General features: G+C 37.4%; 1 protein-coding gene across 2 annotated transcripts in view; it reads right to left on the bottom strand.

Moving 5' to 3' along the window:
• LOC103715735 overlaps window positions 1-3,406 on the bottom strand; it is a 35,719-nt gene extending 32,313 nt beyond the window's left edge. The window contains exons 1-2 of one of the 2 annotated variants that reach the window (XM_008803472.4): window positions 3,151-3,406; window positions 2,747-3,071 (exon numbers count right to left, since the gene is read on the bottom strand). In XM_008803472.4, coding sequence (XP_008801694.2) covers window positions 2,747-3,071; window positions 3,151-3,182 — 357 coding nt within the window. In that variant the 5' untranslated portion in view covers window positions 3,183-3,406. The remainder of the gene's footprint in view (window positions 1-2,746; window positions 3,072-3,150) is intronic. The other variant, XM_008803471.4, reaches the window with a different exon arrangement.
• Window positions 3,407-15,335: the final 11,929 nt, after the last annotated feature.

The raw sequence follows: 15,335 nt of genomic DNA, 5'->3' as shown, positions 1-15,335 counted from the left end.
AAATTGTCAGGATTGCACCCAACCATGAGAATCAACTATCACTTTGAGAGATTATCACTTGGTGGCATAAACCACATACACTATTTCATAACAAAGAGTTACGAAAAAAAGAGTGAAAATTTCACAAAGTTTAGGATGGCAGTATAAAAGATTCATGTACGCTGAAGTCTTTGTTTAGCATTTTTCTCTTAAATCACATAAACAAATATTAGCTAGATAAATGTAAAGTATAGTCCTGCTAACAGTCAGCATTAAGCAACCACTCCCTGTTTATTTACCAAAAAAGAAAATTAATTACTTCCAGAAAGCATTAGGTGAAAATGCCTCAAATATGCAACCATAAGCAAAAGGTAAAAGGAAAAATAGAATTTCCAACATAAAAATTGCATGTTGTCTAGCCATAAACAACTTTGCTACCACATCTTGTTCTACAATGTCATTCTAGTTATCAATCTTCAAAATGATCAACGGAAAGAAATAACCTCCACGTGAGCAGAGGCATATATTATTTGGTCAGAACTATGACAGCAAAGTCAGGCAGAAGGATTTCGCTTAATCTGATAAAGAAAGCATATTGAGGTACAAATGGACAATGCAGATCAAATTATGTGGCACTGCATGAAATGGATGCAATAACTTATTACAGATAATATCTGAGATAGAAAGATAGCTTATGAAGTTGCAATAGTTCACAACCATGTTCTATTAAAGGCCTTGAAACTTCAGTAAGAAGGATGAATGGGCCAAATGCATACAGATGGCATCATCTGGTGCTCATATGATTGGCTAAGACAGGTTGCTCCCTTGTGGAATAGGTCGGTTTGGCAGCATATTTACATGAAGTAGTTGGGGCATGTGCCAATTAAAGCTGCGAGAATACAGGCATCTCTTCTAAAGGTGATGGGTCTCACATTACTTCCTTATTAAGGCTGCATTTGATTTAGTTTAAGGGAGGGTTGAATGAAATAAAGGCCTCTTTAACCCATTTGTTCCACTTTAATCCACCAAAAACTCAAAAAGTAAACTATTTTTTTCCACAAACAAAGTGAACATTTAGAAAAGTCGGCGAGCGATTTATTCCACCTTATAGAAATCTATTCCATCCTACAAGCTGAAGTAGTTTATTTCGGAGTAAAGTGGGTTAGAAGTTAAGCCATTTACTCTAAGTTAACCAAATTTGCAAGGAAATGCACACTAAGGATGTTGATAAGTAGTAATGTGAAGTTAACAGCGCATGTAACCAAGCTTGTGAAGCTTTCTTCAACATATCCCTCGCAATAAGAGAAAGCAAAACAACAAACTTTCAACAGTAAGTATCAAAGCCACAGCTTTCATGCTATCAAAAATGAAAGGCACCCCCTCTATGCTGTGGCCTTCTCGCTAGGCATATATTTATTAAGTGCCTGATTCCTGTGATACATTGTTCCATAGTGTTTCATATCTATACAGAAGAAGCAGTGCTACTAACTTGTCGTCCAATTATCAGTGCAGATAAATTCTGTTGCTTGTTCTAGCTATTTGCTTATGTCTATGACATATCAAATTCTGCATGGTATCCACAACTCAAGATGTGTCCTAGCCGCCCTTCCACATATAAAGAAAATTAAAGTTCATACTTCACAAAACATGATGTTATCAAGTGTATTACATTCTTACTTCAAGTCAAATTGGAAACTAGACTTATGGCACAAAGTGTAATATTTTTTCCCTTACAAAGTTTTTTAATTCATGCACTTAATGCCAGATATCACTAGGGTTATGGAAATACAGAAAATGATACATCAAGAGCATTTCAACTAAATGTCCAACAATTTGAACAATTCGAGGTATCCCAAACAAAATGTGACAAGGGACCCCATTAAGTTGATAGCGTATATGGACTCAAATGTTGCTAAAGTCATCTGCTATAACTCTGGACTTAGCATGAGGTCAATAATACATTGCCTGAAGTTTGTATGCTTGAGAGGAAATGATATTTGTACCATTAGTGACATGTAAAACTTAACTAACAAGCTTTAGACCCTCTAAGTAAGCTCAGTGTATTAAGATAGGATCCATCAAAATTTAGAAATGTTTGACAAGCGGCTATGAGCATGACACATACCCTGCATGAGTTGATATCAGGTACTACACCAGAACTGTTACATCCACACAAAGAAGCTTTATTTTGAGCTAGTTAACAAAAAAAAGTGTTGAATTGGATATAAAACCGGTGGTGCACTGGTACAACATTAGTGCACAACCGTTTAAATTCAAGCAAGGGTCGTTCAAACTGGTGGATCTTAAAAAATATGTCCAAAATACTGTCATATCCATAATAATTGCAGAAAATTATGTCAATCACATTCCTACACATACTCCTACGAACATTAGTACGAAATTGTGCATAGCAGAACAAGATAATATAAGTGACAGAAAGGAAGTTGTTATTCAACATAGCATGCTTAAGGAAATTCTGCATGAATCATAAAAAAGAATTTTATACGATTGGATTTGAATATCCGCTTCAGTAAATTATGTTTCTCGAACCTCAACTCCGGGTAACAAGAAAATAGACTTGAGAAAAAACCCTAATTTCTCAAACCAGAACTCCAGGTAACAAGATCACGAAGTATGACCAAACCAATAGCCGATTAAATTGACAAAAATAAATAAAAATTCATTGTTTTTATAGAAGCAACAACAAGAGCCCGAAAACCCCAACAGAAATCAAACCAAGAGGTAGAAGAGAGAGAACCGCACTCACCGCAGCACCCCCACCCTCTAATCTCCGGACATAATCCTCGGCCGCCAGCGACGCGGCCACCGCCTGCCGCTGCATCGCCGCACGCTTGGCCTCCCCTCGGCCGCCGCCTCCCCCATCCTCCGCTCCCGGCGGTGGGGCCGGCTGGGGCACCACCTGGGGGACCAGCACCTGGACGGTGGCCACGGCGGAGCCCCCATCCGCCCTCACTGTCCACGGATCCCGCAGGAACTCCTCGAGCGCCTCGACCTCCTCCAAGAACTCAACCCTTGCCTTCTCGCTCCGCAGCTCCGCCGGGAATCCGAGCTCGCAATAGCAAATCCTCCGGCTGCCACCCAAAGAGAGCGAGAAAGAGAGTGAGATAAGAATTGAGACGCGACTGAGCTCGAGAAAGAGGGGGAGAAGACCAAGTAATGGGGCAAGCGACGTGAAAAGCCATCAGATCTGAAGAGAGGGAGGAGTTTTTCTGGCGGGGGGTGTCGCTCCCGTGATCGATTTGAAAAAATTGAGAGGAATTAGAAAGAAAATAAAATAATAATAATAATGATAATAATAAGTGAGGGAAATAAGGTAGGGATTATTCTGACACAGAGGGGAAGCCAGGAAGAGGAGGGGATGGGGGGGATCGGTAGCGAGATGGGTTACAAGTAAAACTATTTCTTTGGGTGGGAGTATGCGACCGTGTATATATTATGCTGTGGGAGAAGGAGTCTTGTGGTTGAGAAGGTTCATCTCGACCGACCATTGTAGCGATTAGGGTCAATTGGAAGGCAAAGATTGCAGGAGTACCAGATCTTCTGTATGCATGGCAGCATGGGATATAGGGACTTGTGTAAAGCGTTAGATTGCGCTGACTCGTCTCGACCGTCAACTAGCATTAAGATGGAGAATATTGGTGATGTTGGCTTAACTTAGAAAGAAATATAGGGTCTTGGGCACAAGCAAAGGACCTCCAAGGTCGAGTAGAGATTTAAAAAAAAGGACTGCAAAATAAATATACATATACATACATACATACATACATCCATACATATATATACTAAATTATTGTTGTTGTAGAATATTTTGAATTTATTAAAATAAAAATAATGCATAGTATTCATAAAAATATACTTTTGGGGTGGGACTCCACCCTCGATCACTCCACTTTTTCAATATTTTTTATATTTAAAATATGGATGTACGATTTTTTTTGTTGAATTGGATATATTATTTAGTTCTTATATAAATACATCCATAAGAAGCAACGTACAAAATATTCAAAAATTAAGTAGAAGCCACGATTGTAAAAGTCCATAAAATAGTCCCTATATGATTAACCACATAAACCACAACCCAATCAACCGCCCTATTTACTTACCTATAAATATTTGTTATCTCAAAAGAATAAAAGGCGGTGACTATTTACCAGTAATCTTATACTAGATGATGGGAGCTTGCCTCTAGAAGTAAGAAAGTCGATAGTCATCTAACAACTGTCGATGAATCCCCCTCCAAAATGGTTCATAGCGCTCTTAAAATTTTATAGTATATGTCAAACCATCTAATGCTTCTCACAGTTATGCAATCAATAACGTAGTATTAAAGATCTGAACTCCACCTCTAGCTATAAATAAATCCATAGAGTTCCTGATAACAAAACATGAACCACCATGCAAAATGCTAGTTTGTCTATATCAAATAATGTTCAATAGCTCATAAATTGGTTACAAAAATAGGATCCTGATTAACTAGATTAAGTGTGTACATCATAAGAAATTTGATTTGACATACCACAAGATATTTATGGCCATAAAAATGGGTAAAGATTGTCTTTTTATTGATAAAAATTTATCAATAACAGTTTTTTTTTCCATTAGAACATCCCTTCATGTATGCTATGCACAATTATTATTGAAATAGAAAAGGATAATAATATACAAGTTTATAGATTTAAAAATTTGATACCAATTCGCTATCTTTAATATGGACGCATTCTTACCACCAATCAAATCAAAAATAATATCCATATCATATCTAACTTCCTCTTACCCTAGAAGCTAAATATTACATAATTAAATAATTAGTGATATAAAAATTTGTCGAGACTAAGTTACTGTTAAAGAAACTTATTTGGGTACGACCAGGTTAACAGATTGAAATGCAAGATAATTATAGATTTCAAGCTTAATTTCCAATATTTACACCACTAAAAGTATAATGAAAGTTCTAGTTGGATTAGATATTTGGAAGGTTGAAAAAGGAACCGCTAAAGAAAATATGGAATTATATTTTCACCAATTTATATGTAAATTCATATTTGACATCTCCAACTCTCTGAGAATTGTGTGATAATGATAAGAACCTAACAATTGACTTATACAACTAATATTTGTTAGGAGAGTCAACATTTCTTTGAAGTATATTAACTTTTAGAATACTAAATATACATAATCTCATGTAAACAAATTATATAATGATTCCTAAGCAACTGAAGTATGAGTACATAATTAAAGAGGTTCAATACAAAAAAAAAAAAAAAAAATCTCTTAAATTAATAAATGAATTGGGTCAGGAATGATACAAATGGTATAACTATTGGCGTAGAAAATGATTATCACGGATAATCCTATACAGCATGAGGATGCATAATACTTTTATGTTGGTCTCGAAACCAAAAAATATATAATTATTTGATGGTTTTTGTGAACTTCTAGTGAATGCAATGTGATTTTAACAAGTCATTCTCTCCTTATTTGTTTTATTTATTTTGGCCCTATCTTTAATTTACTATTCATATGCATTGTTTGTTGTGGTATAGATTAGGTGTGAAATTAATTCTAATTTGATTTTGAATATAATGTGTTTATTTAAAACCTAAAAATATATATAGCTCTAAAAGTTCTACAATCTATTATAAATAGGGAACCGTCATGCCATTATTTTAATTCGCTTCATTTATTTAAAACCTAAAATTTGTGTGTTTGTTCTCAAAAATCATCACAAACTGTCCTATCCTAAGGCTCACTATTGACTTCAAGAGAGAGATTGATGAGAAAGGCATTAATTAACTATAAGTTCAATGAGATCTAAAACCATTATTCTCCAAGTACATTATGACTTCTAATTTGGAATGAATTTTATCCTTTGCTCAAAGTAGAAAATTATATATTTGGATGATGACACATTGCATGTTTTAATTTTCTACGTACCGAATTGCATTGTTCTTTTGAATCATATATGCATAGATCTTACTTTGGTTTGTCTACATGACTTTCATAAATAAAACTCCCATTTAAATATATTTTAAATCTTTATAAATTTATTTACATTAGTTGATGTTTGATAAATGTCTTGATGTTTTGTTATCTTGGTGCTTGCTAGCCATTTATTACATAGTACATTGTGGGAAGAGAAGAGAAAGGGATTTGGGAAGTACTCTCAAGTAGGACAGTTTGCGTCAATGGTTGAATAGAATTGGATATTTATCTATTTTTATATTTTTTATATTTAGGTTTAGATACCATTTCTCATGGTTTAGCAACAAAAAAATAAGGACCATCATCCGATATTTTAGTAGAATTGGGTTACCATCACCCCAACAATAGTTTATAGTATAGTTATCTCATAATTTCTTTATTTGACTCATTTCTACTTCAATAATCTATTTTTGACATGCCAAAAATAAAAATATTTATAAATTATATAAAAAATGAGGATTAAACTAGATTATAGCTTAACAAATGAAGTAAAGATAAAGAATTGTAGAAAAAAATAAAGATCAAGACTAAAGCAATTGTTACAACACTCTAAACATTATTTTATATCCTAAATATAACTCTCAATATTTTTTAGGAAAAATAAAAAGACACTCCCGCAAGTTTAGGTGAGAAACATATTGACCCCAAAAGTTTAAATCTTTTTAATAAATCACCATAACATATGTTTTGTGCCAATGTGGTATAGCCATCTATCTTCATTAGAAATTGTTGTCATGTGATCATCACGTGATAACTTAACAAGCCTCCTACCCTGAAATGCCTTTCCCACTAATTTCGAACCAAGTTATAGTTTTGGCACGAAGAGAAAGGGATCATGGGGCATTTATGTGACCCTCTTCTCCCTTCCCACTAATTTTTCAACTAGGTTTTTTTGGCACCACTAGTAATCTCGATATGTTTGAGATGGGTGAGGATGGAAAGATAAAAAGTGAGCGAGGAGAGAGAAATAGAGAAACATAAAGAAGAATTCTATCAAAAGCTCCAAAACCTTGATGGGTTTGAGCAAAAACTTTGGCCAAAGATCCGAACAAAGCTCAATCCAAGGCTTCTTCATGCATTGCAACTATAGATTGAAGGCTCCTTTGAAAATCTTATAGACCATAACTAAACTTAAGTGGCAATTCTATGGATGCTCGATATACGAGGTATGGTGCTTGTCGATTCCTAATTAATTTTTCATCTGAGTTCTTATGAATTTATATAATTTTTACTGCATATAAGAAGAGGATATAGCTTTTCATGATGGCATGACCCTCCATCCTCACCACATACAAGAGAGGTCATTAATAAGTTGATCTAGAAAAATAAGTTGCTATAGAATATAATCCGGAAAGTGTTTGGCATAGTGCTCGATTGTTTCTTTGATGGCATAGGGGTTGTCGTGGCACTCTAGTGGAGTGGTAGGAAGTGAGTGCTAGGGTTAGCATGAAGGGATTCACTCCATAAGCACCTCTAGATCAAGTAATTAGGCGCGAGGGACACTAAATATTTCCATACTAAACTTGAAGGAGTCTCTCTTTATATTTTACCAAGAATGTAATAAATAGAAATATTTGCTTTTCTGCGTTAGCTCTGTCTTTTTCTCTAATATTTATAAACTAGAATATGCTACAGTATTTTTGTGGAGTGATTGATTAAAACCCTATTTGATTTTGATGAGCTCAAAGCATTTGAGTATATTTCTTGTTTACTAATGAATTCAATTAAGTGTTTCAGTGAAAATCTTGTCTAAGTGTCTCAAGACTTGGTTCATAATTTTTGGATAAGTTAAGAAGTCAGCTTGAACCAAAGTCTGAGACTCGAGTCGACTCCAGAGTATCACGAGTCGACGCCAAGCGTATCAAGTTCACTGGCACGAGCTCGAGTCGACTCCGGATCAGTACGAGTCGACTCCGACTGGGAACAGACAGACGAACAGAAAGCTTCAACTCAGAACCTGTCAACGAGTCGACTCCCGAAGTGTGCGAGTCGACTCCGATGTTCACCGAGTCGACTCCAGGGTAGTAAGAGTCGACTCCAAGAGGAATACAAAGAAAAAGTCAGAGAGCAGTTTTCGGGTCTGAGATTCGAGTCGACTTTAGTGGAACGCGAGTCGACTCCGATGGTTGGCAGGTCGACTCCAAAGACAGCAAGAGTCAACTCTCAGCAGTACACAAAGAAAAAGTCAGAGGGCAGATTCTGGACTCTGAGATTCGAGTCGACTCCTGCATTACGCGAGTCGACTCCGAGACTCCGCGACCACAAAGAAGACAGAAGACCAAGTTACTGCCTCTGAGATTCGAGTCGACTCCCAGACAGCTAGAGTCGACTCCAAGGCAGCTTCACATCAAATGGGCAGAAGACCAAGTTTCGGAAACTGAGAGCCGAGTCGACTCCGAGGAAGCTCGAGTCGACCCCAAGATTGGACGAGCCAAAAAGACAGAAGATAGGGAGTTCGGGCTCTGAGCGCCGAGTCGACTCCCCGGATTGACGAGTCGACTCGAGTGGACCAAATTCAAAAATAGATCCACGGACTCCATGGGATGAGCCGACTCCGAGAAAGCCAAGTCAACTCCAGAAGTTGGCGAGTCGACTCTGGGTCAAGACGAGTCGACTCCCAGTCGCGAAGGCAACTTTAATTCAAATCTGGAACAGTTGCAGAGTCAACTCCGGAAAAGTATGAGTCGACTCCCGCTACAGACGAGTCGACTCCTGATCGCGCGAGTCGACTCCAACCCACCAACGGACACATTGTCAGACTGTACAGAGTGTGCAGAACGGGCAGAAAAAGCTCTCTAACGGCTAGTTTCCGTGGGGGTTGGTTTAAATAGCCATAGAGGACTGTAGCAAGGTAGACAACAACCATTCCACTCCAAGTATTCAAGCATTCAACTCTGCAACTTGTTCTTCAACGAGAAAAAGGGAAGATCTGCATTTACTGCATCCACCTACATCTTCCCAGCAATTAAAGAAGCTCCTCCTGCATTCAAGTCGACTACACATTCAAGAGGAGACCGAAGTTTAAGAAGCCATTCCTCTTCTCCAACTTAAAAGCGTTTGAGGGCTTCTAAACTCCTTTTAGATTATATTGTCTTTCATCTGCTTTTGAGAAGCTTGTTTTTCTATTTGTCTATTTTATTTACAACTTGTATTTGCTTGATTCAATCGGGGGATTGAATCAAGGGTATAGAGGTTAGTTGGTGAGCCTAGTTATTAAAACCAACGTGTGTAAGGGTTTGATTGTGATCCCGGAAAAACAATCGGGGTGGTTCTAGTCGGTGAGCCTGGAAAAACCGACCGAGTTCGTTGTGAGCTCGTAAAACAACAAGTTTGGTTGTGAGCTTGGAAAACAACCGGCTGTAATCCAAGGGGGTTATAGTGAATTCCCAAGTGAGACTTGGGGAGTGGACGTAGGAGCAAGGGTTAGCTCCGAACCACTATAAAACTTGGTGTTTGTGTTTGATTGTCTCTCTTCTTCTTCCTCTCTTATCACTCACAGCACATAGCATTTAATTAAACAACTTGCAATAGTTTTAATTAGTCATCCACAACGTTTTAAATATCTAAATTATTTTAAAACCCAATTCACCCCCCTCTTGGGTTGTCTATCTGGGCAACAAGTGGTATCAGAGCCTAAACTCTTCCACCCAAGAGTAAAAGATCGAAATGACAACCCCATTTGGATCTTCTCACATTGAGGGTCAGTCCACCCAAAGACCCCCTTTCTTTAATGGATCCGACTACTCATACTGGAAGGCTAGGATGAGAATATTCATCCAAGCCCAAGACTATGAAATGTGGACCATTATAGTAAATGGGCCATACATCCCATCCGTATATGTAGAGGGTGTCACGATACCCAAACTAGAAAAGGATTGGGATGAACATGACATGAGAAAGGCACAACTTAACTCTAAAGCTATGAATGTGCTTTATTGTGCCTCAGATAGAAATGAATTCAATAGGGTCTCTACTTGCAATTCTGCAAAAGAGATTTGGGACAGACTTGAAGTGACCCATGAGGGCACGAATCAAGTCAAAGAGTCCAAAATAAATATTTTGGTTCATAAATATGAACTATTTAAAATGGATTCTAATGAAACAATTACATGCATGTTCACTAGGTTTACTGATATTGTCAATGGCCTAAAAAGCCTTGGCAAGAACTATACTAACAGTGAGCTTGTCAGGAAAATCCTTCGGTGTCTACCAAGGTCTTGGGAAGCTAAAGTGACGGCAATCCAAGAAGCCAAGGACTTGAACAAATTACCACTCGAGGAGCTTCTTGGATCCTTAATGACGCACGAGCTAACCATGAAGCAACACAACGAGGAAGAGTCCTCCCATAAGAAAAAGGTAATAGCTCTAAAATCTACTTCATCTAATAAGGACTTATCTTGCAGCAGCAGCAGTGAAGAAGAAGAACATGAGGAAGATGATGGTGAGGCACTTCTTGTGCGCAAGTTCAAGAAATTCATCAACCACAAGAAGGCTTATCATTAAAGGAGAGGCCCCTCAAATTCCTATCGAAAGGATAAGGGTAAGGAAAAGGAAAATGAGGAGATTGGATGCTATGAGTGCAAAAAACCGGGACACATCAGAGCTGAGTGTCCCTTACTAAAGAAGGGCAGCAAGTACAAGAAGAAGAAAGCCCTTGTCACCACCCTATCGGACTCCGACACATCATCTTCATCATCGGATGAAGAACAAGAAGAGAAGGCCAATTTCTGCTTCATGGCCAATGAAAATGAGGTAACTTCCGACACGCATCATGATTTTTCTTTTGATGAACTTTATGATGCATTTAATGAATTAATGATAGAATATAAGGCGATAAATCTTAAGAATAAAGAACTAAAAATAGCTTATCAATCATACCTACATAAATACGATAAATTAGTTAAGGATAAGGATTTAATCACCAAAGAAAATATAGAACTTAAGACAAGCAACCAACTTTTAACTCAAAAGACTAATACCTTAACTAAAGATAATGAAAAACTAACTAAGGAATTTTCAGAACTTAAAAAACATAAACAAATCTTAAATAAGGATCTCACAAAAGAACTTAATTATCTAAAAGCAGAAAATCAAACACTAACTAAAGAACTTAACAAATACAAACCCTTAGTTGAAAAATTTACATATAGCTCTGAAAAGTTAAATATGATACTCAATAGTCAACGAGCAGTATTTAATAAAGCGGGTTTAGGGTATAAACCAAGAAATAAACAAAAACTTCTTAGTAACTTCTTTGTTAAAGCTGGGGAAACTAAAACTAAGAAAATAACCTGCTTTTGTTGTGGGACTATAGGACATAAGGCAAATGTATGTGACTATAGAAAAAGTAAAACAAAAAGAAAAATTAAAAGGGTATGGATTCCAAAAGGAACCAACTTGACTAACCATGAAGGACCCAAGAAAACTTGGGTACCTAAGATTATATGATCTACTTGTGTAGGAGTGTCTTGCAGCCAAGGTCAACAAAAACTGCTGGTACTTGGACAGTGGCTGCTCAAGACACATGACGGGTGACAAGGATCAATTTTTCACCCTTGAAGCTAAGAAGGGAGGTGCTGTGACTTTTGGAGACAACAATCAAGGTCACATCATTGGTATTGGTAAAGTTCAAATCACCCCTTCTACTTATATTGATAATGTTAGATATGTTGATGGTCTTAAGCATAACTTATTAAGCATTAGTCAATTATGTGATAAAGGGTATGATGTTATGTTTAAACCATCACTATGCATTATAACAAACCCTAATGATAATAGTTTAGTTTTTAAAGGAATTAGACGAGGAAATGTATATGTTGTAGACCTTGAAGATCTTGCAAAACATAACCAATGTCTAGTTGTTAATGAAACTAAGGATAATGATGCTAGTTGGTTGTGGCACCGTAAGTTAGGTCATGCAAGCATGGACACAATAACTAAACTAGTTAAAAGAGATTCCGTAATAGGTTTGCCAAAATTAAAATTTGAAAAGAACAAAATATGTGAAGCATGTCAATTTGGCAAACAATCTAGGAACTCATTTAAATCCATAAAATGTGTCTCTACCTCTAGGCCTCTAGAATTATTACACATGGACCTATTCGGACCAACTAGAACAACAAGCCTAGGTGGAAATAAATATGGTCTAGTTATTGTAGATGATTATTCTAGGTACACATGGGTCATGTTTCTAGCACATAAGGATCAAGCATTTTCTGTTTTTAAGAAATTCCATAAAGAAGTAACCAATGCTAGAGATACCTCAGTAATAGCTATTAGAAGTGACCATGGTACCGAATTCGAAAATCAGTCATTTGAGAAATTTTGTAGTAAAAAAGGGATAACCCATAATTTTTCTGCACCTAGGACACCACAATAAAATGGAGTTGTGGAGAGGAAAAATAGAACTCTAGAGGAAATGGCTAGAACTATGTTATGTGAAAGTAACCTCCCTAAGTACTTTTGGGGAGAAGCCATTAATACTTCTTGTCATATATTAAATAGAGTTCTATTGAGACCCATCATAAAGAAAACACCTTATGAACTTTGGAAAAACAGAAAACCAAAAGTTAATTACTTTCATGTTTTTGGATGTAGGTATTTTGTTCATAATAATGGGAAAGATAATCTAGGTAAATTTGACTCTAAATCTGATGAGGGAATTTTCTTAGGCTACTCTACAACTAGCAAAGCCTATAGAGTCTTTAACAAAAGAACCTTAGTTATAGAAGAATCTATACATGTTGTATTTGATGATTCTAGTGACATCTCCTCTAGTAAGAAAGATAATTTTGATGATGATGTTGAAATTCTTGAAGAAAAGATAGATGAGATGGCATTACAAGATGATAATCAAAAGTTGAGTGAAGGAGCATCATCAAGCCAAGAGGCTATTGTGGATCATGGGCTAACTAAAGCTTGGAGGTATGCTCACGGGCATCCTAAGGAACTAATTCTAGATGATCCATCTCAACCGGTTAGGACTAGAGCATCCCTTAGGAATTTGAATAACCATCTAGCTTTTGTCTCACACTTTGAGCCCAAACATATAGAAGAAGCCGAAAATGATGTAAATTGGATAAATGCAATGCAAGAAGAACTAAACCAATTTACTAGAAACAAAGTGTGGAATCTAGTTGAGAGACCTTCTGAATATCCAATTATAGGTACTAAATGGATTTATAAAAATAAACTTGATGAAAATGGAACTGTTATAAGGAATAAGGCTAGACTAGTAGCAAAAGGTTATAATCAAGAAGAAGGTATAGATTTTGATGAAACCTTTGCTCCTGTAGCTAGACTTGAGGCTATTAGACTATTATTAGCATATGCATGCTCTAAGGACTTCAAACTATTTCAAATGGATGTAAAAAGTGCGTTTTTAAATGGGTATATTAATGAGGAGGTATATGTAGAACAACCTCCTGGTTTTGAAAATCATCAATACCCTAATCATGTTTATAAATTGAACAAAGCACTTTATGGTTTGAAACAAGCACCTAGAGCATGGTATGAGAGACTTAGCAAATTCCTATTAGAACATGAGTTCTCTAGGGATAATGTAGATACAACTCTATTTCTGAAAAAGAAAAACCAAGATATGCTGTTAGTACAGATTTATGTTGATGATATTATTTTCGGTGCTACTAACAATCGTCTCTGCGAAGAATTTGCTAACTTGATGCAGAGTGAATTTGAGATGAGCATGATGGGAGAGCTGACTTACTTCCTTGGACTCCAAATCAAACAATCTGAAGGAGGCATCTTCATCAATCAAGCCAAATATATCAAGGAGATGCTCAAGAAGTTTGATATGGAGGGAAACAAATCAATCAGCACCCCCATGAGTTCATCATGCAAATTAGACCAAGATGAATCAGGTAAATCTGTAGATCAGAAACTGTATCGAGGTATGATAGGATCCTTATTGTATCTTACTGCAAGTAGACCTGATATTATGTTTAGTGTTTGCATGTGTGCTAGATATCAGGCTAATCCTAAAGAATCACATCTAGTTGCAGTTAAGAGAATTTTTAAATATTTAATAGGAACTAAGAATATAGGGCTATGGTACTCTAAAGAATCTAGCCTAAACTTAATAGGATACACAGATTCAGACTTCGCTGGATGTAAGCTTGATAGAAAAAGTACCAGCGGGTCGTGTCAATTTCTAGGAGAAAACCTTATCTCATGGTTTAGCAAGAAACAAAACTCGGTTGCATTATCTACTGCTGAAGCTGAATATGTTGCAGCCGGGAGTTGTTGTGCTCAAATCTTGTGGATTAAACAACAACTAGAAGATTATGGCATTAAACAAGATAAAATTCCCATTAATTGTGATAATACAAGTGCCATTAATCTAACTAAAAATCCAATTCAGCATTCAAGAACTAAACATATTGAGATACGACATCACTTCATAAGAGATCATGTATTGAATGGTGATGTGACACTCCAATTTGTTTGTACTGATGATCAATTAGCAGATATTTTTACAAAATTCCTAAGTGAAGAGAGGTTTAGTGTGCTTAGGAGGGGATTAGGAGTGATTGATCCATCCTAGTGGTAGTTTTCACTAGATTCATTGATTTTGATGATTAGTTTGTGGTTAAAATAGAGTTTCTCTTCAATGATCATCAAATCATATCTTAATTTAGTGATTTTTCCTCATTTGGCACAAACGAAGAATGATTTTTAGGTGCGTGCCAAAGTTAGAGACGACTCGAGTAAGTTTCAGAGTCGGCTCCTAAGGGGGAGTCGACTCGCGCATTTACGGGAGTCGACTCGCATAGATGGCAGCAGAGGGGGAGTCGACTCACATATAGTCGGGAGTCGACTCGAGGTCTACAGGCGCATAAGGAGAGTCGACTCGCGCATATTCTGGAGTCGACTCAAGGTCGAGTCGACTCGCGACTCAGTGGAGTCGACTCGCAGTCGGGATCCGACTTTTTAACCCTAGATTTGTCGTTTCGAAAACACTTCTTTCTCAAGCCGCCACTGTTCACAAGCCCTAGAGCCGACTCCTAGGTCGTCCCCGGTCGGTCCCAAGCCTTCTCCGTCGACCTTTCTCCATCCTTTAGTTTTTTTTTTATCCCGTCTAGGTCATTATGCCGCGTAAGAACGTAGTCCGGAAGAGGTCCCGACCCGAGGCCGGTCCCGAGCGGCGCTCCAAGGCGCGGCACGATCCCGCGAGGCCACCACCTCCGGCTCGTTCCCTGCCTAGGGCGGTTCCCGTGAGGCCATTGGCCGGGAAGGCCGTCACCACCGGGAGATATGTCGACTTCAACTATCTCTCCCGGGAAGGGTTCACTATAGGTGATAGGCTTAGGGTCCAGGGCTTAGAGTTTTTCCTT

This window comes from Phoenix dactylifera, unplaced genomic scaffold (genome assembly GCF_009389715.1).
Source record: "Phoenix dactylifera cultivar Barhee BC4 unplaced genomic scaffold, palm_55x_up_171113_PBpolish2nd_filt_p 000589F, whole genome shotgun sequence".
NCBI classification, from domain to species: Eukaryota; Viridiplantae; Streptophyta; class Magnoliopsida; order Arecales; family Arecaceae; genus Phoenix; species Phoenix dactylifera.
The sequence above is the reverse complement of the archived record's forward strand: the minus strand, read 5'-3'. Positions and strand labels throughout refer to the sequence as shown.